This window comes from Stegodyphus dumicola, chromosome 12 (genome assembly GCF_044657685.1).
Source record: "Stegodyphus dumicola isolate Sdum_Otavi_A_Nest chromosome 12, ASM4465768v1".
NCBI lineage: Eukaryota > Metazoa > Arthropoda > Arachnida > Araneae > Eresidae > Stegodyphus > Stegodyphus dumicola.
In genome coordinates, this window is record NC_140779.1 from 5,757,763 (window position 1) to 5,785,520 (window position 27,758).

Genomic DNA, 27,758 nt, shown 5'->3' on the forward strand with positions numbered 1-27,758 from the left:
TCTTTGATAGGAGCTCTTTTGCTAGCGGGTAACTTGTATACCAATTATCCATGGTTATATTCCTCCCAGATCCAAATAATGGAGCACAAAGTCGTTTTACGATCTCAGATGGCGAATAATCAACTTTGAAAGGACCATCCGATTGTTTCCCCGCATAAATTTCCATATTATATGTATAATATGTCCTGGCATCGACTACGGCAAATAATTTAATTCCATATTTTGCCGGCTTTTTCGGCATATACTGGCGAAAAGCACATCGGCCACGAAATTTCTCCAACTTTTCATCTATTGTAACATATTCACTAACTGAATATATTTCTTGACATTTTTTATTGAAATCGCTGAAGAAATCTCTCACAGCTGCCAGCTTATCCAACTGTCTTCGAGCTTCGCGATCGTTTACATTGTCTAATCTCAAGCACCTTAGAAGAAAAGTGAATCGTTTGTAAGACATTGTCTTTCGGAATAATTCAATTCCGGTGCCATCAGCGTCCCACAAGTCTTTTGCATTAGCATGAGAAGATTTATGCAATCCGCATAAATATAAAAGACCAAACAGTGCTCTCATCTCCACTTCATCTGTATGCCTAGCATCTCGACTCCGTTGAAAATTTTCGGATATTTTATCAATAAAAATATTGGTGCAGTCCACAATATTTTTTATAATATTGAAATCCATAAAAAGTTCCCAACTTTCAATTGGTTCCATAATACTTATTGCAACTGATTTCAGACCTGGTAAGTGGGTTATAATATTACAGGAACTGGTTCTTACCTTCTGATTCGGTTTACTTTTCTTCCAAACTGTTTTATTTTTTCCTATATAACTGTCACTTTTTTCATTAGATTCAAGCGTTTTATTTTCAGCTTCAAACTCACTGTCGCTGTCATGACTGCTATAAATTTCTTGATCTACTTCATTTTCACTAGCAGTATCCATTTCTTCATCGGAAGTTTCCACAGTATCCAATAACATTCTCAAGTGTTCCATTTCTTTTTCATAATCTGTCATTTTTCGTTTGAGAGCCATTTTCGAACGACTACAGTATAGCACACATGCACAATCTATGCAAGCAAGAAGCTAAAGTGAGAAATTTCAGAACAAATCTGGTCACGGGGGTTCCCAGGTTACCCCAGTTGCATGTAGCGTTCCAAGAAATGATTGCTCCTCCCCAACAAAAGAAAAACACCTGCTGCTGGCAGGTGCTATTGAAAGAAAACCGTTTAAAAGTTAGCTACTGAAGGGCTGATTCATAGCGGATAAATAGAAATTCCAGAATGAAAGGTTTTATGAGGCTGGGGTGACTCAGTCACCCCGCGCGAGTGCTACCGGGTTAAATATTTTCCTGTTTTCACTAAAATATCATGCCTGAAATATTTCAATTAAATATATTTCATTAAAAATGCAAGAAAGGAAGTTTGTGTTTTAAAACAAAGTATTTAACATGGTTATATTTTTCAGTATTTTAATCAGATTTAAAGAAATCGGTACTTTTATATTATTAAATGCAATTTAGAAAATATTTTAAAAATTAAAATAGAAATAAATAAAATAAATTTGTAATTATTTTCATGCTTTATTCTAATAGCTGCTTTGATTCTTGGCATAAAAGCATGCAGATAGTATTTTCTTCATGTTATTGAGTGTACTTCTTAACCTCAGTTATGTACAAATTTTCAGTCAAAATTTTATCAAAATCTTTACCTGACTAAGAAAGGAATTTTATTCGAAAATTTTGTGATTCTTTGATCTGATTTCAAAGATTGTTAGAGATAAAATGATAATCTATTTAAAAGTCAGTAAATTGTAAACTCATAGATTGAACCTGAAACTACTACCTTGAATTTTGTTGGATTTAAAATAGCTTTCTGATTACTGAAGTAAATTTTTCTTTTCTTTTCTCTCCCTATTTTGTTTTTATTTATTTTATTTTTTTTATTTAGAGATACTTTTTTTATGAATGTCCAACTCCAACAGGATTTAAATGTCTTCATTTCATATCATGTGATATATGATTAACAGCAAGAATTGTGCATTAATCTCTGTAACAGTTACCTTTCATATGCCAGATTGTAAGTACATATCATCTGTAAAATAAGTAAATGAAATTAATCAGAATTTTTCTTCCCTTTTTCAAATCTAGTTTTTTCTATTCTGCTTAAATCACTAATTGATTTTGATTTTCCTCTTAAATAATGAATCTTTTTCTGCTTTTCCATCAAGCATTTATGTTATTTGTTTGTATTATTGTTTTGTTCAAATGTCATTACACAGTTCACATGTTCACTTTATGACAACTTTTACTCAGATTCTATTTTCAGGTTTGAAACAATATTAAACTACTCTGTCATGTCAGTTTTCTATTATCTCTGGCAATTGCAGATCTTTCTTTTCCTTCAATTCTATATTCTGTTGAATTCCTGCACCATCCATTTTTGTTCTAAAAAGCTTCTTTCAGCATGTTCATTGAATTTATTGTTTTGCTTACAGTACAGTTTGAAAATCCTTTTTCATGCAAAGCAAAAATTGCACATTTATTTTCTTTAGTTGACCTTTTTTTATGGGAGGTCCCTCTTTGCTGTTATTTTCTTTAACTGTATGCTGTAACATTATTAGATGAAAGGAACTTTTAAGAAATAACAGTAAGTTAATAATTGTTATTCTATTGTTTTCTATATCTAATATTTTTCGGTGCTCAATTCATGTTCAGTTTAATGATAATGAAAAAAAATTAACTCAGGCCTCAAATAAAAAATAATAATAATAATAATAATAATAAAAAACATGGTCTTCGAATAAATAATCTTCATCTTTAAATCTTTACAGCACCATATTTGCAAAGACATAATTGGAATGTCTTTTGAATCATTTAAAACTGCTTTGGGGTGGTTGGGCCGCCCATTTGAGAACAATGTATTAAGGTATTCAGATACAAAACAACAAATCACTAAAAAATATGAATAAGGAAAAAATCATTTTGAATGCTGTCTCTTAACTTTTCTATTACTTCAAAACTGTGATTATATTTCTCTTAAACAGGAAAAAATTATGGTTTGGTTTATTTTGAAAAAACTGAAAAAATTGGAAAATGGACTGATACTGATGAAAAAGAGGTAATTTTCAATAACAAAATGAATTTTTATACTTAGTTAATAAAACTTTCAGCATCATGTCATAAGGTGCATATTTGATTTGTATAAAGGATTTACGGTATTAAAATTTAATTAATACAGAGTAAAATTTTATTTTGTAAATTTTAAAAGAAGAATTTTCTTTATAACTATTCAATGTTTCTGACATTTAAATAACTTATTTAATTAAAAAATATTGCGAATGTACAAGATCAAACAACACTTTTCTGTTGAAAATGTTTATTTCGTGCAATCATTCTGAGAGGGCTGTGAAAGAAAAGCTCTAAGGAGCTCTCTTAAATATATATATATACGTAAATTGATCCAAAAAAAAAGTTTACAAGCAGAAGCATTTGAAACGTAATAATTGTGGAGCGAATATTTCCACCCAGGGTGGTTGACAGGTGGTGCTAGCTGTCCTACAGCAGTTCTACGAGTAAGTAGCATCAGTACGCAGACACTTAAGAGCGACAGTAATGGCACGACGTCTAGAAAAGTGGTCTCACATAGAGGTGCGAGCCGTAATTTGATTCTTCTGGGCCAAGAATGTGGCTGCATCCGAAATTCACAGACAAATTGTTGAGGTATACGGGGACAAAGCAATGAGTAGACAACGGGTAGCGAAATGGTGTCCTTCTTATCAAGCGGGCAGGGAGCATGTGGAAAACCGCAATATGGAAGCAAGCAGCCGTCCAAGTTCTTCAAGGATGGATATCAACACGGCACATGTTGAAGAAATCATCCAAAGGGATCGACGAGTAACCGTGCTTGAGATTGCCTCAGAGTTGGACCTAAGTTATGGTAACGTTCAGCATATCATAACGGATCAGTTTCGATATTCCAAAGTTTGTGCCCACTGGGTTCCACGTGCATTGTCCGCGGAGCATAAGGCCACTCAAATGATGTGCAGCCTCACATTTCTTCAGCGATACCATTCAGACGGCCAACACTTCATTGATCGCATCATTACCAGTGATGAAACATGGTTTCATCACTTCACCCCCACATCCAAAAGAGCCACGATGGAGTGGAAACATGCTGGATCACCGACGAGGAAGAAGTTTAAGGTCACACCCTGTGCCAGTAAAGTGCTGGCAACCGTTTTCTGGGATATGGTGTTATCCTAATCGAGCATTTGGAGCGTGGCTATACCATTAAAGCCGATCGTTATTGTGCCGCCTTAACGAAATTGCGTAAAGCCATCCGATGCAAACAGCCTAGATTACTGAGCAAAGGCATCATTCTTCTGCATGACAATGCCAGGTCCCATACAGCTCAACTTAGAAATTGCTGCAAAGTTTCAAGTGGGAGGTCTGGAATCACCCCCCCCCATACAGCCCCGATTTGGCTCCAAGTGACTATTTCATTTTTCTGGCGTTGAAGCAATACTTATCCGGAACACAGTTCACCTCAGATGATGCAGTGAAAACAGCTGCCGAGAAATGGCTCAATGAGCAGGGCCCTGATTACTACCAAGACGGGATAAACAAGTTGGTCGAATGTTCTGACAAATGCCTAAACAGGTTTGCCGACTATGTGGAAAAGTGAAGGCCAGATGTGTCCCTTGATTCCCATTTGTATCCTGTTTCTATTGTTAATAAATACTTTTACATTTGCCTTGTAAACTTTTTTTGGATCACCCCTTGAATATACATATGCATATATATTAATTTTTAGTACAAAAATATTCTGAGAAGAAATATCTGATTTATTCTACTGAGATGATAGAAGCAAAACTCCCTAACAAGCGGTAGCTGAAATTATTCTATAAACTGTTAAAACAGGGTCAACAAAACAAGAGACAAAGTATGAGAGTTACTATATGTTGTATACTCATTCCTAAATAGGAAATATAAAATCATATCTCTGTTGATTGGGAGAGTATATATTATTATTTATAGAATGTAATGAATATTATTACTGACAAGGAGGGTGATCCTCACTCCAAAATGGCGGCAAAGAAACTTCTAAAGATGCTGTCCTCTGTAAAACCTTAAAAGTCTTTACTTAATCGGGATCATCTTCACATACAATACATCCTTGAAACTAGAATCCCCATGTTTTTAATAAATGCAAGATTTGCCAGTTATTAAATTTAAAAAATAATAGATAGTATAAATAATTATTAAAAGGGAAGAGGAACGAGATCTTTGTACATATTTACATTAAATTTCTTATTGTAGTCATCCAACTATTACTTCCGATTAGGGTTTAAGTAATAATTATCATATCACTTTAGATGAGAAATTTTTAAAAAGTAGTTAATACCAGCTTTCTTTAAAGATATAGAAATTTTGAATAGAGGTTTTTTATTCTCTAAGAGAATTTTGATTAACTTGGTGATTTCTTCTTGTAAGTATTTGACATTGTTACAAATATTTTTATTCTAAGGAGCTGAGATATATGGAATTAAGTATTATTCTTTTGGAGTTTTATTAGAGTGCCAATGGATAAGTTTAATAGTAGGGAAATCAAAATCTCTTCTTTTGTCATAAATTTTATATCTTTAAAATTGATAATTTGCAGATTTAGGTAATTAATATCTCTTTGTTGAAAGTTAGTTTTATTGAGTTTCAAACATGAGGGATAAATGGGATCGTATTCTTCAACTTCAATCAAACAGAATCTTTCCAAATCAAAATATACTTAAAATCATTGCTTAGATTATACCTAGACTCCTCAGTAAACAGTACATGATCCCATTCCTCTAGTCTTCATTGAACATGATGATGATGATGATACCATCTTAAACAGATCCCTTTGGAAAATAAAGATAATAGGATACAAACGATTGGTTTTCTTGCAAGAAATCCAATCTTGTAAAGTCTTCATGTGGTAGTGAAATGGCTGATTTGTGCTCTTATGGCAGCCTGAAGATTTGAAAAAAACTCTGTTGTAGTCACTTCACAGTTTCTTCAAGTCAACAGTAACAGAAAACAGTCCTGAGATGCAGTTGTTCCTTTTAGCCTCTCTTGACCAGGCTGTATAATAACAATTTCACTGCACTTTGCACTTTGGCAGCTAAGGAAGATGGTTCGGTAGTTAAAGCATCGAAAGTAGTCCTGGAAAATTTGCAAATATAATGCTTATTTTTGTTGTTTGACTTCTAAAATAAATGTTATTAGTTGCCTAATTTGCATACTCTTTTCTCTAACCCTTGTGCAGGAGTCTGTTTTTGCATTGCAATCAACATAAATAATTACACCACTGAACACTGTTTAAAAATTTTAATCAGTGTGCATATTTTTTCTGATTATCCTTTAATTTTGGCAGGTCATGTGCTCTAGTAAAAGTAACTAAAAGTTTGCATCATTTGTTAACAGGTAGTTGCCACTGTTGTTCCATATCTCATGTAATTCATTAAGTTATTTAATTTGTGTCATATGCTGTTATACTGAATAATAATGTAGAATAATATTTAGGTAGCTGTTGAGGTTGGACTGCAAAACTTTGGATTAGATGATTGTTTAGATTCCATTACAACAAAATTTGATTTGGACGTTCCAACTGCACAGTATAGAAGTTCCAAGTTAGTTTCTAACATACAAGTTAACTTTTTCGCATCTTCCATTGATTGTAAATAAGTTATTTAATTGAATGATTTATTATTTTTTCCATAGGTTTGAAAAATTTATTACTGATGCTGGTTTGCTTCAGCAAATCCGATTTGTATTTTTAGAACTGCACCATCTACATTTACTCTGTAGGAGATGTAATTTAGAGCAGTCCTTCCAAGATATTGGCATACCATTTGAAAATGTGCTCCAACTTCTTTGGTAAGTTATTTCTATTCTATACATACTGCTACTATGAAGTAAAAATAGTTTGAATTTTGCTGTTATTCTATGTTCATTTTGAAATGCAATTGTCTATGGTGATATAAATTAATAAATAATAAGATTCTAAGTTTAAAATAAATGTAAATGAAAACACAGTTGACTTCTGTCTTAAAACTTGAATAGAATTTCTTGAAATTTCTTGAACTTATAACTTGAAAGTTATAATAGAATACATGATTCTTATCTCAAAATATACTTTATTGCTATCTGCATTTTTAATCCTTTTTCCTATCGCAAGCATTTTACATTTTTGTTGACTAGTTAAAAATTACTCCCTTTGTTCTTATTGGATACTTTTCAAACTGCCTACATATTCCTTCACCTTCTAATTCTCCTCAAAAATATCTTCTATAAGTGGTGCTGAGGCAAATGAGAGAAAAAAAAGTCATAGTCGATGATTATTGCTTCAATTATTTTTGGAAAGATAAACTTAAATTCTTTGCTTCTGATAGTGCATCCAATATTTTCATCTTGTTTGCAATGACAAAATCTGTAGATTTGCACCTGTTGCGTTGAATTAAAATTATCCTCAAGTAAAATTATGTGCCACATTTTCTGGTTCCAGCTCAGAATTCACTTTGAGTATGGTAGCATGGTTTCTGAGAACAATTTTTACATGTGATACAGTATTTCAAGCAATGTGGATAAAATCAGTAGTGATCTTCACATCAGATTTTATCTCTTGACATGTATCTTTATTCAAAATGATCAGCTTTACTAGTCCTTTCTGATAATAGGCTTACTCAAGAGTTGTTGCTGAGAAATGGTTTTGGTGATAAATGCAGTTCAGATGAGGTTTAGAAAAATTTTGTGCATTAGCATTATAGAAATTTCTTCGACAGAACATTATTAAAGATTTGAAAAAAAAAACAATTCTTCTGTTTCTCCCAGTTTTTCAGATTTCATATAAGAATTTAGTAAAGTCTTTCTGTTCAATAACTAATGCAATGGTAAATACGAAATCCTATTGTATCATTAAGGCCTCTTCAATTTAATGAGTAAAAGTAGTACCTTCTGTATTAGAGTTAAGAATAATTGTCGAGCACTTATACTTTTTTTCCTTATGATAGTTCATACTTTTGAATAGAAAACTGTTATTTAACAACATTCAGGAAATAAATCAGATTCATCACTAGTGTAAATACGAGGGCTATCCAGAAAGTAGATTACGTTTTGGAATAAAAAAATAAACAAAGTATAGGAAACAAATTTTATTATATACAGATGAAAGCCACACTCAAATACTACTTTTCTACATAGTCACCATACAAATTAAGGCATTTATCGTAGCGATGTACGAGCTTGGAAATTCCTTCGTCGAAAAATTCGGCCGCCTGCGCCTTCAACCACTTCGTTACCTCTTCTTGCAGCTGTGCGTCGTCATCAAAACGCTGCATAGCCAGCCATTTCTTCATTGCTGGGAATAGGTGGAAGTCGCTCGGTGCCAGGTCGGGACTGTACGGCGGATGAGGAAACAACTCCCACTTAAAAGATTCAAGAACTTTACGAGTGACATTTGCCGTGTGGGGCCGGGCGTTGTCGTGAATCAACAAGATCTTAGAGCTCAACATTCCTCTGCGCTTGTTTTGAATTGCTCTTCTGAGTTTTTGGAGAGTTTGGCAATACCTTTGAGAGTTTATTGTAGTGCCTCTTTCCAGGAAGTCCACCAAAATTACACCTTTTCTGTCCCAAAAAACAGTCGCCATCATCTTCCTTGCCGACATTGTTTGCATGCATTTCTTGGGTTTTTGGGGAGAACTTGTGTGCCCCCACTGCATTGATTGCAATTTCGTTTCACAGTTCACATGTTTCACCCATGTTTCGTCACCAGTAACGATGCGATCGAGTAAAGAGTCACCATCCTTATGGTAAGCGTCCAAAAAGTTCAACGCTGCAGCCATTCGCTGATTTTTGTGGTCCTCTGTCAAGATTTTTGGAATCCATCTTGCACAAAACTTGTGGTAACCAAGCTTTTCGCTGATGATTTCGTGCAACAAACTTCGTGAAATTTGTGGAAAACTCAAAGAAAGTTCCGTTATTGTGAAATTTCGATTTTCACGGACTTTAGCATCGACTTTTTCGAGAAGTTCGGCGGTCACTATGCTGGGTCTCCCACTTCGATCTTCGTCGTGAACATTGGTTCGGCCATTTTGAAATCTTATGACCCACTGACGCACTCCACCTTCAGTGATAATGTTGTCCCCATACACTTCACGAAGCTGCCGATAGATTTCTATCGGTTTACAGTTTTTTGCAGTCAGAAACCTTATTACTGAGCGCACCTCGCAGCTCGCGGGATTTTCAATTAATGCAGACATTTCAAACCGTCACAGTATCTGAACGGAGCACAGCACGAACCTCTCACTAGCACGGCTAGATGCAGACTGAGCTGCGCAACGCTCTGACCCCAAGATGGCCGCGCTAGCCCCACCCCTAGCGGACACAGACGGAAACGTAATCTACTTCCTGGATGGCCCTCGTATATATACATCATATTTTTGAAGAGTTGCTTTATCATTTATTCATCAACTATCATGTATAGGTACATGATACGAAATGTATAGGTACGAAATACGAGATGTATAGGTAACCGTACCTATACATGTGTACATTAAACCACAAAGCAGGTTTAGGGTTGCCACATTTGGCGAGAAATTGCCCGTTTGGCAACAAAATAGGCAATATGCCATGGACGGAAGGAGAACCTTCTGGAACGAATTCTTACCGGTTTAGCCCAGAATATTCTCGAACACAAGTCAAAAGCTATATAAACCCTGCTGGTATGTGGAGAGTCAGTCAGTTATTATCGAGTCAGTTAGTCAGTCTGTGCGGAGTCAGTTGATCGAGTCGACAGAATCTCTTAGTGTATCGCGGTTAGTACATCATCAAGAAAGTGTGTTGAGCTCCAGGAACAACTGAACTGAGGAGTCGGGAGCTGTACTCTAGTGTATCATCGAGTGCATCACGAGTTGTAGCGTGGAGAGTCTCGAGAGTACGTGGAGCCCTGAGAACGACCAAGCAGAGTCGGGAGCTGTAGTCTGGTGCTTTTCAGGGAAGCTGTCTGCACCATTATAGCCTGATAACCTGAAGACTGTGTCACTAAGTTTCAGCATGCTTATAGCAGATCTTCGACGACTGTGCAAATGTGATTTTTGAGCTGTCCTGAGAACACTAGCCAATAAAGTGTGTTTTGATATTTCATCAAGTGCTATCGTCATTATTCACTCCAAATCCACATGAACCCCATAGGAATGTGAAGGAAGAAAATAGCGTAATTACTGGAAATAACGCTTAAAAAAACAGTGAAATATTATTATAAATTACAAATACAGTGATCTATAATTTTGTTAATTATGTACTATTTGCTTTGGAGTCAAGAACTCCATTTTAAAATCTTATTTCTTTTCTCCCCCCTCACAAAAATATTGCTATTTGAATTAAATTGTTAGTTTGAGTTAACTTATTTAATAATTACTTAAACATGTTAAAACTCTTTTAAATAATTGTTAGTCTGAAAGCTTAATATTTAGTTTTATATGTATGTTTGAATAACAAAATGGAACAAAAAAAAGTATCTTGCATGTACTAAACTTTATGATTTCAGCTAGGAAAAAAAAATATAAACTTGAAGCTTTTTCCTTTGTAATATTATTGCTACTTTTTATATATGTTTGATAAATATATAATTAGTGAAATTTAAAATTTATTTAAAATATTTTTATTTGTTAAAAAAATGAAAAGTAAAATAAAAAAATCTTGGCCTGTCAACTGTTTTCAGATTGTGCATTCGGCCGTCATGCTATTTAAGTTTAAAATCTCTGGTCCACATTGTTATTAATGCATAAAGTGCTTAGTAAAAACTAGCTTTTTCTCACAGTGTGTAAAAAATTTTGCAACCTTCTGTTCTGAAATCTTCAGTAGTGAATTTATTCAGTCACATTTTTCCCGTAATGCTTGAAAAATTATGCAGCTTTCTGTTCTGCAATGACAGTTGTGATAATAATAATAAATTAATAAATAATTAGGGAATTTATTGAATTTTATTTAATTTTTATTTTAATTTTTGATGTAGTAAGGATAGTGTTGTGTTCAGGCCTGAAGAGCATAAATATGTCACTATAGTTGTTATGCTTAATGTAAACTGTAGTATGAAAGCAATTGTTTTTATTTTTGTTTATTTAATTTGTCAAATGGCTTAATGTTGCAAGAATTTAACACAGAATTCTAATAATAATGACTTATAACAAACAAAGGTCTGTTGGTATGTTTATAATGGTTAGATGCATTTTAACCCTTTGCAACACGCATATTTAAAATATATTTTAATCTTTAAAAAAATGCCTTAGAATAAGTCAGATGGACTTACTTAAGTGCCTTTAAGTGCCTTGAAAAAAATTCTGCGCTTTTATTTTTTACGGGGCAAGGTGGGATACCGTTTGTCCCACCATGCAACTAGCATATCTTATAGCATGTTGGTGTATAGCAGGAAAAAAATCATATATGGAATGAATAAACAAAATAAAGCGTGCATTCTAAAATATTCATAATAAACACACTAAAATGCATTTTGTACTTATTGCATATATGCATGACTTGTAAAATTTTGCTTATGCACTTTTTGCATACATATATTTAATATTTTTAAATTTTAGGAACAAAAGAAAATATTTTCTTGAATATTATTTTAAGATTAAAATTTGATACTTGTACATATGATACTAAATAAAATATTAAAATTGGCACTTGATTCAAAAACATTTATATATGATTAAAATTGAAGAAAAAGTCATTTTTCATGAAACTTTAAAAAACATGTTGTTTCATTCTTTTGTAAGCATGGAAGCACTTCACATGTTTCACACATCCAAAATGTTCGTCGTTCTTCTTTCGATGTGTTGCAATATGCACATCTTCTCCTGCTCGTTCTCTTTGGCATGTGAATTACATTTTTTAGTCTCTTTTCTGGTTGTACGAACGGGTTTTTAGTTTTTATTTGAACTGGGGATTTCAGTTTTCTTTTCAGCTCTTTCTTGCCTGCAAATGCCATTAGACCTTCTATAACTGAGAGAAGAAAATCTTTCATTGTTTTTACATCATGATCGGTTTCGCGAACAAACTTAAATAGAATAAATGCGTTTACTATACTCGCATCTAAAAAGTAAAAAAAAAAAAAAATCATGTGCCACCATTTCTTGCTTTTGCGATCTATTTCATACAGTATTTTCAGTTGATCAATCAGTCGACATATCCCATATTCTTATTGTATGAAATAATGCTGTTTGGGCACAGTACTTTTTTTGTCTTTCCATCTCGTTCTTTTCTATTAATTTCTTTCATTTCAGTTGCCTTTTCCAAGCAAGACAGGATAGAAACAGATCTTTTATCCTTCCATTTTATACAATAAATTGAATCATCGCTAACTGAAAAGTCTATATATTCTCTTGACATACATTTGTCTTTTAAATTTTTGAGTAGATACTTCCGATTCATATTTAGAGTGCCACATAGATGGCAGCCACATGCATAGATGGGTCTGTGTCTTTAAAAAGCGAAACAAATTATAACTACTTCCCTTTCTTCTTCAGCAATAAATTCAACCTCAGTTATTCTCTCCTGGATTTCAATTTCATCTGAATCAGAACTTACATCTGAAGCATATGAGTCGCAATCAGATCGCAGTTCAGCAAAAAAATCCAAAGCTTCCTGAGTTGTTAATTTTTTTCTAGACATTTTAGCACATCAGAGCATACAACGGATGTAAAAACGCGCGCAATCACGAAAAAAGTAGATGGAAAAAAGAAAAGAAAAAATAATCGTGAGTGCTGCCATCTATTGAGCGAAAATTCAAGTGTGTGGTGGGACAAATTTTAACCCACTTATTTCAACTGCAAAATTAATGTTATAAAATATTGAAACTAATTAAGATTTTTGAAAATAAAATACCTTTGAATATTAAAAAGAATCATACATATCATAAAATGTATACCAAAAATTTTAAAATATTGAAAAATGCGAGATACATGGATATCACTCTTGTGATCCTATTTTGAATATTTTCTGCTTATAAACTTAAGCCGTGGTATAGTAGTAACATCTACTGAGAAAAATAATAACTAAAATAGATTATTTTTAAAATATTAGAAAATATCTAACGGAAACTGCTAACTGAGAAAATAAATATTAATTAGGTGGGACATATATTGACCCACCATGCCGCAAAGGGTTAAAAGATAAAACAGATTAGTTTTCCTTAGCAACATATATGAGATATTGTGTGTAGAAAAAGAGTAAAAAACTTCCGACATACATTATTCTGTATATTAGCTAGAAATGAATGTAATTCTTTAAAGAATTGGATGTTTAAAAACTGGCAGTAATTGAGAATGAGAATTGACATTTTATTTATTTATTGCATTGAAATTATATTTTACTTATTTACTGCACTAGACATATGAAAAATTTCTTGTAAATCTAATTTATTATTTGAGAAGTTATTTGAATAATAGCTTCTCAAATGATGTTGTCATCAAATAATGTCATTTGTTATTTTGCAATTAATTCTTAAATAATATGTAATAAATTTTATGTTGGAATAGTAGTTAAATGTATAGCTTTTGGGCCAAATAATACCTTTAATGATTGCCATAGCATCATGCTATTGAGATCACCTCTGAGGTTAATTTTTTTTAAATTCATGTATTCTTATATTAAATATTTAAACAAAGTAGATTTGTTTGAGTATTTACACATTGCATTAAACTAAAAATTTGTTCTGTGTTTATCAACCATCACACATGTAATTATTAATATTCTTTTTTTAGTGAAGAAAATAAATTTTCAAAAAATCATTACATTTCGTGATGTAAGTTGATGTTATTTAGAGTATGTCTTACAAACTTTAAATATCATTTAATTTTTTGTTACAATTAGGATTTGGTGCACTTACTTAAATTTTACTTAGATGATCATTCCAATGACAATAATGTTTTTTTTTTTTTAAGCTCATAAAATCATCTGCCTTCTTATATGAATACCATTCATGCATTGATTGACTGAAATAATATGTTATATGGAAAGGAAGGAAGGAAAATAAAATGCTAAACTAACATCTTTCTGTTTCATAAATTTTAAGATCGGTCAGTAGCTAAGTGCTTGAAAATGTTGAGCACTAGTAGTTTATCCCACTTTTGATTTCCAATAGACAAACTGCCTGCATGAGATATTCTTGGTTTTCTACACATTTAAAGTGAATAAAAGCCAGCTTCTTTAGAAAGCTTTTAATGAAGGCTTTCTTCCTAAGACAGCTAGTCCTTGCATGCTTTGCTGTCAACCAATAAGTTTATATATTTTTAGCAATCTCATTATTGTTTACATCATGTTAAACCATCAATATTACTTTGAAATGTTGTTGCATGAAATACAGTTTTTATAATAAGATGTCAGAGTCAGATAAAATTTTTTCAATATATTGCCATATTACATTTTATACAGTTTAAATAAGATAGATAGCATCAAGTTTTGGATACTGAAAGGTGTGCTATGATATATATTATGATTTTAATAATTAACTAAACATTCAGTTTGCATTTTGGCCTCATTCGTATTTCTCCACTCTATGGTTTTAAAACTTTTCCTTTTTCTAAATCCATTGTAGTAAATTTTATAGTTAATTAATAAAATTGTAAATACCTTCATCTCACATACTTCAAGTATACCTTTTCTTGTAATTGTGGAATTCTTGAACAATTTTATAAAACCAGTCAGACTCTACTTATTCCAGGTGACATTTTGCACAAACTTTTGTTTTATTTATTATTTTATGCTAAATTATTAGTTACATCTGAGCCTGGGCCAGTTTAAAAATAAATATTTTGCCCAGCTAATTTAGGCATTTTCAACATTGCATATATATATTTTTAAAGAAACTTGCATTCAATGAAATTTTTGCAGAAATTATAATATAATAACTATACTTGAATTAAATGATGTGTTTTATGTTGCACATTAAGTATAAAAACAGTAATGCTCATGGCCGAAAGCAACCAAATCTGTGGATTACATTAAATCAATTCTTTGAATTGTAGCTAAATGATATGTGAGAATACAATATAAATGCAGTAATTTAAACTAAGAAACAACTTTAATTTAATAGTTTTACTCAAATTGTATTGAATATTTAAAAATAAGCATTTAATGGTTAAAAACAAGTTAAAACAAGCAAAAAAGAATCTTTCATTTATTCATCTGTTTAAACCACATAGTGTCACATAAAGAAAAACTGCAAGGGGGGAGTAGTATTTCTTTTTATGAAAGTTCCATTCTCATTATAAATATAAGTAATAATATACTACAAAATATATTCTTCATTTAATTTTATGCAGTACCAGAAAGGATTCTAATGTTCTTCAAGCAATTCCAGTTACTTCTGGCAATCCTACGGCGGACGATGTTTCAGTTGCAGGCTATGTGATAAAAATCATTCTGCTTCGGGGAGCTTTGTTAACATCAATTCGTAAGTTTATAAAATTTTCCTAGTAATTGTTACCTAATTATTGTAAATAATGATAAAATCCTCTGTGAAGCTTTATAAATTAAAAGTTTTCAAAATTACATTTCTTAGTTTGATATTGATAGTTGCGTAATTTAGATCTGAGTTTTTATTTATTTTATAGTCTTTTTTCAAGATTGCTTGTTCATTTTCGATACTAAATTTTGTTTTTTAATCAGACAAAACTTAAAAAGCAAATGAAATTTTTACAACCATCAATATGCTGTACTATAACCAGAAGTGTATGGTAACCATTCATGGCTTAAATCATAAATTATTAGCACTTAGCTTCCTACTGCTAAATCTTTTTCCAGTATATGAAATATCATAAAACCGTGAATTAAACCATTAATAACAAAAAATAAGCTTTTCAACAGCATGATTTCTTAAAAGGTTCCTTTTATTTATTTTTGAGAGCTGAACATATAACACATTTCACCCTGCTAGTGTACATAAAATATGTTCTATTTACCTATTCATTGAAATGAATGCAATTTTTTATGACATATAATAGCTATCTGGAATTGCGACAGTCCTCTTTTCAAATTGCATTAACCTTTTAACTGTCATTCCCGAAATAGTCTCGGGCACAGCACTGGTATTCCAAAATGTCACACCCAAATATTATTCAGGCTAATTTTTTTTTTTTTTTTTTTTTTTTTTTTGAGTGCATCGTATTGTTATACCCGAATATATACCATGAGAAGTTTATTTTGACTTCAGTTCAACAGATGGCAGCAAATGATTGAAGGTTTCAAAGGATGGAGGTTAAAGTTCAAAGTGCGTGGCATTTTTTTGATTTTTTGACTTTGAGGCATGGAATAAAAAAAAATTGACAATTTATGCTTTCAAATCATCAAAATAACTTGAAAGTTAAAAGGTTAAAAGAAATTCATTTAACTGAAAATTCCTGTAATTTTTATATTTGAAAAGTTTCAGAATTTTTTTGTAATATTTAAATTCTGATGCAAAAATTATCAAGATAGTTTTGTTTATTTACTTTTTGCATTAAACACTATAAGATTACACTTTATGAAGTTTTTTAAAAAGATTTAAAAGTTCTTCTCTTAATTAGAATTAGAATTTTATCTTCAAATATGTTTAAGTTTGTTTAAAATCTATTTTAGCATTAATACAGAGTTAAGTTTCATTTCTTAAGTCTAAAAAATTTTTAAACTGTATTAGATCTACTGACATCTTCATTGCTGTTAAACGTATAAAAGTTACCTAGAATATGTGATTTGAAGACTCAAATGTTGCATTTTTGTATTCCTGCTATAATTATTTGTTTAGGCAGATGTTCATGGGTAAAATAAAGAAACTTTTTTCCATCATGTATAAGTTCATATTAGAATTTCACTGTACATATATATATACAGTGGTGGCCAAAATTGTGGACACTTTTGGAAATTTTTATGTTTTTGAACTTTGTATGCTTATAGAAAACGTTACGTTTCACAAAATGCAAACTTGTATACATCATTTTAAAGAGAATTTATTACTGAATTCAATACAAAACACAAAATTCAATTGTTTGCAATACAAAAAATGTTAAACGATAATAGTTATCGATATACATTAGATAGTGATGATTGCAGTGAGTTATCAGTACTTAGTAGGGTACCCTTTATTTCTGATTAAAGCTTCACATCGATGTTTCATTGAGCTGACAAGAGTTTTAAGCTCTTCCTTCATTATTACATGATGCCAGGAAACAATTATAGCCTCAATTAGTTCCCTTTTATTTGATGGGCGCCTCATTCGGACAAGAGTTTTCAAACGGTACCACAAATTTTCGATAGGATTGAGGTCAGGACCATTTCCTGGCCATGACAACAATTTAATTCTCTTTGTACGAAACCACTCTTTCGATATTTTGGCCACGTGGCAAGGAGCAGAATCCTGCTGAAAAAAAAATGAAGCATTGATGGAAAAGAGATCTCTGATGGAAGGTAGACATTTTTGTTCTAGAATAGTGTCAATGTATTTTCTGGCATTTAGTGTCCCATCGATGACATGAAGGCAACCAATACCATCTGCTGACATGCATGACCGAATCATAACACTAACTGGGTTCTTCACAGTTGCTTGATTGCAGTCAGGATGTAGCTCTTCTCCTATTCTACGTTTTACATATTTTCGCCCATCACTACCGAATAATGATATCTTAGTTTCATCACTCCATATAACTTGTGACCACTGATCATCTGTCCAATTAATGTGTTCCTTTGCCCGCTGTAGTCTTTTTTTTTTTTTTTTTTTGTTGTTGTTGTTGTTGCTGAAAATTAAGATAAGGCTTTTTTCGTGGAATTCTACCTCTCAGTCCAACATCTGTTAATCTTCTCCTGATTGTTCTTGAACTGACAGAAACACCAGCATCATTCAGATCACTTCTGATGGCCGCTGATGACAGTTTTCTATCTTGGAGACATAGTCTTTTTATTCTTCTGTCATCAGTAGATGTGGTGCACCTTTTTCGGCATTTTCCTTCTTTGTTTTTTATTGAATTTGTCTCCTGATATCGTAAACAAAACTTTCGGACTCCATATGTAGTCACTGAACCACCCACCTTTCTTGCAATTTCAGCATAGGAAAGACCACTTTCTCATAACATAATAATATTACATCTCTCTCTAAGTGTCCAATCTACTCTTTTATTTGATGTCATTGCTTCTTGACTATATATTAAAAATATTTACAAAAATTCTTACTTGTAATTGCAGTGTATACGAAACAGGTCCTCCTTCTACAGAACAAAGCAAAATAATGAATTGTTTCATGTGTAAACATGATGTCAGCTTCTACTGGCAGTTACTAACATTTGATTGGTTCTCAGAACAAGAACAGTGATTGGCCAGGAAAACTAGACATTACAAACCACTTCATAACTGTGTTTTTTATTTATACTAAAGTACATATAACTTTTTTTGTATTGCAAATAATTGAATTTTGTGTTTTGTATTGAATTCAGTAATAAATTCTTTTTAAAATGATATATACAAGTTTGCATTTTGTGAAATGTAACATTTTCTATAAGCATACAAAGTTCAAAAACATAAAAATTTCCAAAAGTGTCCAGAATTTTGGCCACCACTGTATATATATATATATAATATGAAAGAAAAGTACTAACTTTGATTTAGCAATAGTCCTTTTAATTTGTCTACATCCCCATCCTATCTTAAAATTACTATTATATGAATCTAAAGTTTGTTATTTGCAAATTTATCCGCAATAAAGGCTTTTCTGTCGCCAAGCCTTTTTCTCTTTGCTTGGGGGAATAAATAAGACATGAAATGTGAAAGAAAACTTCTGACTTTAATTTAGCAGTAATCCTTTAATTCCTCATTTTAATTTGGCTATGTCCCCTTCCTGAAATATCGTCATCTGGAAAACTAATCGACATTATGTCATCTTATTAATCCTGCATTGTCTTGTCCAGTTCAGTCCAAAATTTAAACAAAGAAGTCAGCTCTATAAATATCTCTATGTTGAAATGTGCGGTAACTTTGACTGCCTTTTTCTCACTAAGTTAAGATGTGCTGTTCTTTATGTTATCCATTCTCTGAAAAATGCGATACACTATGAAAAATTGTGTGATGCTTGGCACATCTATAGTAATGTATAAAAGAGAATATGTGTCCTCAGAAATAGTCATCAAGAAATAAAATTATATCTTGTTATCAGCAAATATTTTCTTCTCTATTATGTCCTCATATGTATCTGTGCATCAAAGTCTTCCAAGTAATTACAGATAAACATTTTATCTTTAATAGCTATTTTTTAATCCTCAAGTCGACTTATTAACTAAATTTAATGGGAATGCATATATAAATATAAAAGTTTTATTGTAGAATTTTGAAGCACACAGATGTGCTTGAAAATTTTGTCAGTCAAAAATGAACGACAGTTTATTTCTATTGATATATTTTGACTTGTGAATTAAGTCTTTTATATCTTTTAATGCCAAGTCTTTTTGTATCTTCCAAATTCATATTTTATTTTAAAGCTACTGTTTATAAGAATCATGTTTGCATTGTGTGTTTTAATTCGTAAAAATGGAAATATACATGTAATAGCCTATTATTTGATAACAGCAAAAAATGTGTCAGAAAAGTCAGAATGATCTGAAATTTGACTTCAACTGAATATACATGAATTAGTGGGAATCTTACTGCTGAAAGAATAAAAAATAATTCAAAATTTTATGAATAGATAGCATGTTGCTATTATAACATGCTAATTAAAAGACATGACATGCATGGCATACAAAAATAACTTAATTAAAAACACGAAATATATGCAGTTCCTGCTACTCTGTGTCTGAGAAGCTCATCATAACTCTGTTAACGAAGAATTGGACTCTTACTTGTGAACCTCTTTTCCCCCCCCCCCAAGAATAATGACTTCTTCATTTGCCCTTTAGAAGTTCTGGATATTAACCCTCTAAGCCGCAAGGCCGTATATATATGGCCTAGAATATTTTTTGTGATATCTGTAAGAACGTATATATACGTGCATATTAAAATATTTCAAAGAAATTAAGGCAATATATCAAAAGAAAACAAATCCAGGTATGAAATACCAGGAGAGTTTTTACATTAAAATCAAAAAAAATAATTTGTTCTTATAGTAGTTTTGGGAAATTTGTGCTTTCTTAGCGAAAGCCCTGGCCGCTCAGAGGTTAATAATGGGTATAAGATGCAGCTATGGTCTAATGTTTGCATTTTTTTTTTTAATATTCTGAGTATTGACAGAACCTTGCAGTTGGAAATAGGCTTTATCAAATCACAAAATGTTCCAGGGCTAACTGAGCATGTTGAATGGTTAACTGAAGTTTTTCTTCTTGTATACAAGCACATAAGATGACAAGCAAGATATATGTGCTTGTCAATTACCTTTTATAAAAGATTAAAGCATGATTCTAACTGGTTTTAAATATTCCTGGTTCCACTATATTTTGATGTCATATGCATCAAACTAATTTCACCAGTCATTCCTGTTTACGAAATTCTTACAAATTTTATTTCCAAAAATAATGATTCACCAATGCATGTGTAAGAGAAAATTATTAACTTAGCAGTTTACAGATTTTGGTGTACAAAATTAAAAAATAGAAAACTGAACACAATTCATAAATGGAATTCAAGTTGTATATCAGAACATATGCAAATCTGAATGTGAAGAAAGATGTGAATACAGTTTATGTGTATTGCAGAATGCACCACTAATCCTTTTAAGGTTATGCCTTGAAATTCACTTCATGTTCTTGCGTAACATTTAAATCTTGAAAGCATTTAAATGAATTCTAGAGGGGCAAGTTATAACAGGAATGCAATTCTGGCTTTTTGTGATAAATAGCATCCACCAAGCGTAACAACACTCTGCAGTTATTGTTTCACTTCTACTTAGTTATTGTCTTCCTAACTGGTGTTTGTCAATGATGAAGTAAAAGTATATAGTAAAAGAAGTAGTAAATAGTATTATAGTAAAAGAAGATGATCAGCAGTCATTTTCCAGTGCTTTGATTCATTCATACTTTTTTGGAAAGATTGCAAAACTGCAAAAATTGAACCTTGATTTATAGGTCTTAGCCATATAATTCTAGTTTGTCACATGTTGCAACCATTTTCAAATTCATCATTCTCAGCATTAGAAAGAAGATCTTGCACAGCTTCTTTCTTTTGGGTCATCCGAAAGCAGTTTTGGCATTAAGACTGGGGACACATATCTCATACTCAAATCCTCAATGAAAATGAACTGTAATGAATGCATTGAAAGCTCTTCAGATTATATTATGTTGTTTAGAAAATGCAACATTAATTCATCTTTTTCTTATAGCCAACCCACAATATAATATTATTTTTTAAAGTGCTTCTTTATATCTTCAATATTCTTCTGCAAATCATTCTTATAAGTTTAATGAGCACACAGATTTAAAATGTATGATGAACATCCATATGTGAAGATATCAGAATGACTTATACTTGAAACTTCAGTTTTAATGTATTTGTTCACTGTATTAATTTTTTTTTCTATTATCAGTATTAACTGAACAATAATTTTTGCCATTATCTTTCCTTGATAAGAGAGGGAGGGAAAAGAAAATCTCGATAAGTGAAATTCATGTTGTGTCTAGATATAAAATAAATTTTATTATTTCTGAAAATAGCTTGAACTTTATGAGTCTTGAAGAAATTTTTTGATCATAAACTGAATTAATGATAACAGCTCTTTGTCAGTTTTTACATTTGAACCAATTGAGCAATTTCTGTTTTAGATGAGGAATTTTAAGTTGATAATTTTTAGGATATAGTGTAAGTGCATTTATTAACAATAAATGCATTATTATCAATAAATTATTATCAATTATTATCAATAAATGCACTTTCTTTCCCAATGATCAGATTTCCTAATAATTTTTTCATTGCTTTTTGAAATTTTTAAAGAAAATGATTCATTTCTTACCAATACTTCCTCTTTCATATTGCTTATGCATGTTATAATCTTTTCATACCATTAAAGAATTCCATATTTAGAAATGTTGTTTGAGGTAACAAATCTAGCTGCAATTTCACTTTTACTTTACTTGTTCCTGCTTTTCTCAAGGAATGCTGTATGATTCGTTTCATGCTATGTGTGTTACTGATGACATTCTGTATGTAATAACATACATAAAAACATATGCCCGCCATTGGCCAAAGTGGTAAAGATATTATTTTTGCAGGTTTTGTTGGTCACATAATTGCAGTTACAGAAGTGTTTTAAATGATGAAAATATTCATGTTTTAGCAATGCCAAATTTTTTTTAAAAAATGTAATTTTAGAAAAATCATGAAATTTAACTTTTAATGCTGTTTTCCATTTCCTATACTTATATTTCCAAAAGTTTTATAGTCATTACAAAAAAAAATAAACTTGTAGGAAGTTTGATTTCTGTAGGACAAAAATTGACCAAGATATTTAATTTCAAAATTTGCTATTTTTGATGTCATTTTTCAAATTGCCTTGAGGAATTGGTTAATTAAGTTAGAATAATTCGAGGAAATAAGTTTAAATGATGGCAGCAAGAAGTGTGTATAATTTAATAGGGCATATAAGGAAGTCATGTTGTGTCCACATCAGATTTTTTATAAACTATAATTTTTTTGCAATATACAATGTAAATGTACTGTGATATGCTGGGTATCAGTGCAATAGCAATGTGCTTGTCACGGCTTGTTTCTACTACTACAAACTGTCAACTGAATTGATGCAAAATTACATTTGTGTAGTAATATGTCTTCATATAAAACTAAATCTAACTTTTTTTAAATACCGTATTTGACGGCATATAAGATGCACCCTTATTTAGATGGCTACACACAAGGGGAAAAAGTTTCAATAGCGTGGTTTCTTTTAGTTCTCACGTTTCGTAAAAGCCAAATAAACAATTATTGAATGCAATTACCTTCACGTATAAGACTGTGTCCTTCACGTATAAGATGCAGCTAACTTTTTTGAGACCAAATTTAGGAAAAAAAAGTGCGTCTTATATGCCGTCAAATACGGTAATTTGAATAATTTTTAGCCGTATGAAATTATATCATATGTAAATCACTGATATGCTAGTAAAATTTGCTTAGGTGCCATATTTGGCATGCATGTCAAGGGTTCACCATCTGAAGAATAACTATTACAGTCAAAAGTCGCTAATTCGGACACCCATAATCCGGAATGATCTATAATCCGGACCTCAAAGCTAAAATCTTTCTGCGCATGCGCCGCATTGACGCATGCGCATAGGCGTTTTACTCGTGCGCCCAAGACATTTACGACTGCGCAAGTGCAGAATACGATTTCGCGTGCGCGTTTAATGTATAACGGACGGTATAAGCTAAAATTATCTAATTATCTATTTCAGTTAATGTCGATGATTGCGTTGTTCCTTAATCTTCGAATTGGATCCGGCTTATTATTTTTTGCAGACTGTAAGAGCAATTTTCTAAAAGTAAGCTTGAACTTTTGATTATGTCAAATAGAATTTCCGATGCTGGAGCTCCCAAAGGATCTAGAAAACGAAAGTATGTTTCGATGTCCATCAAACAAAAAACGAATTGCTACAAAAAATGGATAAAGGCATATTCTTTGTTTATCTAACCGTTCCGAAATCTGTTTATCAATTTCACGCTGCTCTGCGCGGGGGGGGAAGACGTCCCGGCGCGCAATGAACTGGAAGTTGATTTGTCAACATTATCGTTATCTTCAGAGCAGATGTTTTTATTTTATTCGGCTTATAATTCCTTACTAAATGTAGTATATAATTTCGATGTACTCCGTCTTTGATATGATTTAAATCAAATTCCTCGTCGTTATAAATACCACGAATACAAATCGAATAGTTTTCTGGTTGCAATTTTCTAATTTCGGCTATGCGTAAGGTATGCTTTACGCATCCGCGCGTTGAAAGAAATGTTTAATAAAGTAAACAAATAAATATTATGCTTCTTTTTTGGTAAATTTTGATACCCTTTAGATCATAATTGCTCATTATTTTATAAATTACGGTTTCATATTTTTAATTTTATAATTTCTGAATGCCATCTTACCAGATTTAAACTGATGATCTATAATCCGGAAAAATCGATAATCCGGAATCGCCGAAGTCCCGACGAGTCCGGATTAAAGACTTTTGACTGTATTTTTATAACTTTTCTTTGCTTATTTAAGTGTACCAATTAGCATATAAAACAAAATGTTTTTATTTTTAATATTAAGACTAAACTGAGCATAAAAATATAAGATTCTGAAATATTGCAGTTAGTGTTCTTTCAATTACTTTTAATAAAATTATTAGTAGGATGTTTTTAATGTGAGTTATATATTTGTAAACTGAAATTTTTGTTACAAAAGTTGCATTAAAAAATACTTTAAAAATTGTTTATTTCAAAAAGATCTTCCAGATAATCTTTTCTAAGAATCATATAAAAATATGTTGTTATAAAACAAAATATATTATTTTAATCATTAGGAAATAAGTTTAATAATGATTTTAATATTGTTGTTTATCATTGTATTTTAGTATGAATAATTTTTAATAACTTTATTTTTAGTTATAGCTTCTATTTTGGAAAAACTAGAAAGACAAACTATCACAATTATTATGAACAGTCTTTTTATTCAAGAGTGTTCTGAGTATCAAAAGCATGTAAAAATATTTCTGTCAGCTCTTGTTCCTGGTAAAAAGGTATTTTCCCTTTATTTATCTATGAATTGAAATGTTAGGTTTTGTAGAATAATGTGTGATACATTTTGCCTCATCTTAGTCTTTTTTTAATGTAACTTATTTATTTGTGTTGTTATTATTTCCTCCAATTCTGACAAAACTGTGAAGAAAAATTTCATGATATAAATAATTTATATTATAATTGATGTCTATTAGAAAACCTAAATTTATTACAGAATGCTGAAAAGTAGTATTAATATCAAAATAATTTTGTACCTATGTAGTCATAAAAAATATTTAATTCCATATTATTTCAGAATATTTATATGATATGCTTGGCTTTAAATGTGTATAGTATATGTGGCGTTCCGACAGATACTTCAACTTCTATTCATGAGATGGCGCCACGTGTAAAATCCAGTTCTTAATCGGAGCAGCAAAGCGACATCATTAAGGCCCGTTTCCACTACTGCGTATGCGTCTCTCCAATCAGCGAGCGAATTCACTTTGATTGACATCTGCAATCCGGTCGGTGTGCGGTGACGGATGACATACGGATGGAGTTCAACAATGTTCAACTTCTATCCGTATGTCTGCGGTTGCGTTGGGGTCACGTGGTGAAAAAGGAGCAATCAGGTGCAGTGACTAAAAATTAATGGCGGCAGAAGTAGCGATGAATGCTCGCTAATAGGGAAAGAATGTTTTGCTAAAAAATACTTATTTCTGAATTAACATTATAGCGAGAAATCTGCGTGCTGAAAATGACAGCAATCAGCTGAATTTAGTTTAAAACGATAAGAAAAACAAGATAACTGCAACTACAGTACTTGTTCATTCAAGAAAATCAGCGGCAAAAATTATCATTTTAAGTCCATGAAATAGCAAAATTTGTTCTGATAATCATTTTTTAGTTCTGCATACTCATTTAGCTTTAATGAAAATGAATGTCTGACTATATCAAACTGCTATAGCAAATTAGATATGATTAAAAGATTTGCTATTTTTTTCTTTTGAAACAGGTAAAAACTAAAAACGTTAATTATAAATTAAATTTGATAGCCTTTTAAATACTCCAGTTCATTGAAGAGTATGTTAAATTTGTATTTCCCTTTATAAATATATCTTTTTGGATAACATATATTTGTAAGCACATGAAATATATTTTTAGCAGCCCGTTTAACTTCAATCGGAACGCCACTTTAAAAGATAATGATTTTTCCAAAAAATGTACTAGAAGCTGAAGAACAAACTCTGGTGAATTTTTCAGACAATAGCAAAGTGAAATAAGACCAAAAAACTTAAGTTTTAAGAATTGATTTACTTGATGATGTATATAACCCAAAATATGCATGCGACTTACGTGTAATCCTAGCTTAGTGGTAAAGCTGATGGTAATGATGTCCACTTTTTGGAGTCGTGAGTTCGAATCCCATACGCTTTTTGCACCATGTCTGCAACTTTCTTACCTTTTTATTCCAATTTGATCTATATTCGTGTTTTATAATTTATTTCTATTATTATAAGCATTAAATATATTGTTTTATTAATGCTCTTATTTATTTAAATTTTTCCCGCAAAAAAGTTTGAAAATTATATAATACTAATTTAAAGCATATCCTATACATATATATTTGAATTTAACAAACATTCTCTATTCGTAAAAAGCAAATTTAAAGTTAATTAAATTTAAATGAAATTTAATGCAAACAAAGAAATGATTAATTATTGCTGTGCAAGTATCAAAATCCATGAATAAATATATAATTCCAAAAATTTATTAATCCTTAAAAAATTTATAAAAATGCATAAGTGAATAATGGGATATATTATTAATCCTAAAAAAATTATAAAAATGCATAAGTGAATAATAGGATAGATTATTAATCCTAAAAAATTATAAAAATGCGTAAGTGAATAATAGGATAGCTTATTAATCCTAAAAAAATTATAAAAATGCATAAATGAATAATAGGATAGATTTAATCCTAAAAAACTTATAAAAATGCATAACTGAATAATAGGATAAATAAATTTTTGGAATTATATATTTATTCATGGATTTTGATACTTGCACTTGATTTACATATGCTCTCAGAATTTAAATGATATTGTATATTAGTTCGCAGCAATAATTAATCCTTTATTTGTTTGCATTAAATTTCATTTAAATTTAATTAACTTTTAATTTTTACAAATAGAAAATGTTTGTTAAATTAAAATTTCATTCCTTGCAGCAATGGTGCAAGAGAATTATTTAAATTTAATTTATTTTGAAACCCTGCAGATATATATATATATATTTTCATTTCACTTTTATGTGAATGTATATACATGTGCTCAGACTTTGGGATGTTTATGACTCTAAACTTTCATTCCAATTAACATGAGACAGTATTAATGCCCTAAACATTTTTTTAACAAAAAATTACTATAATAATTGCTTTTAAATTCAGTCCTCTCCTGCAGAAGCGCAGGAATTAATTAATTAAATATTTCCATTTTCTTTACCTAATGTGTGTATATATAAAGAGAAAAATCTTATTTTTATAACTTCTTGTATAAAAAGAGATATGAATTAAAAATGTTTAAATTAAAAATAATATTTTATGGATTATGTATAAAATATAACTGCCCATAGTGCATTTTAAAACAAACGAGATTTCTAATAAATTATCCAGCTATGACCCTGAAGTCAGCGGTATACAAGCATAGCAAATTTTGCTTAAATATTGTGAACCTTTCCTTACAGTTACTCTGTACTTTTAAAGTACCAACTATTTTTTAATCCCTTTAACTTTTTTATTTTATGTTATTTATTTGTTTACTTTTTCACTAACAGTACATTTTAGTTTTAATAATATATATATTATTTCATAATATTTAAGGCTTCTAGAAATACAAAATTTTTTTTTTTAATTTAGTTCAGCTTCTATGGAATTCGTGATGTTCATAATATGCATTATAACCTTACTTATCTAAAATTCCATATCAAATCCAAAACAAACAATACTCGCTTAAGCGGGAAAAATTC

The 27,758-nt window shown here is 30.9% G+C and overlaps 1 protein-coding gene across 1 annotated transcript in view; it reads left to right on the forward strand.

Annotated features, from left to right (window-relative positions):
- Positions 1-27,758, forward strand: part of LOC118197442 (uncharacterized) — a 576,327-nt gene that overhangs the window by 299,706 nt on the left and 248,863 nt on the right. Inside the window, exons 80-84 of the mRNA XM_085827453.1 lie at positions 3,044-3,117; positions 6,558-6,664; positions 6,756-6,911; positions 15,356-15,486; positions 24,615-24,748. Coding sequence (XP_085683579.1) covers positions 3,044-3,117; positions 6,558-6,664; positions 6,756-6,911; positions 15,356-15,486; positions 24,615-24,748 — 602 coding nt within the window. The remainder of the gene's footprint in view (positions 1-3,043; positions 3,118-6,557; positions 6,665-6,755; positions 6,912-15,355; positions 15,487-24,614; positions 24,749-27,758) is intronic.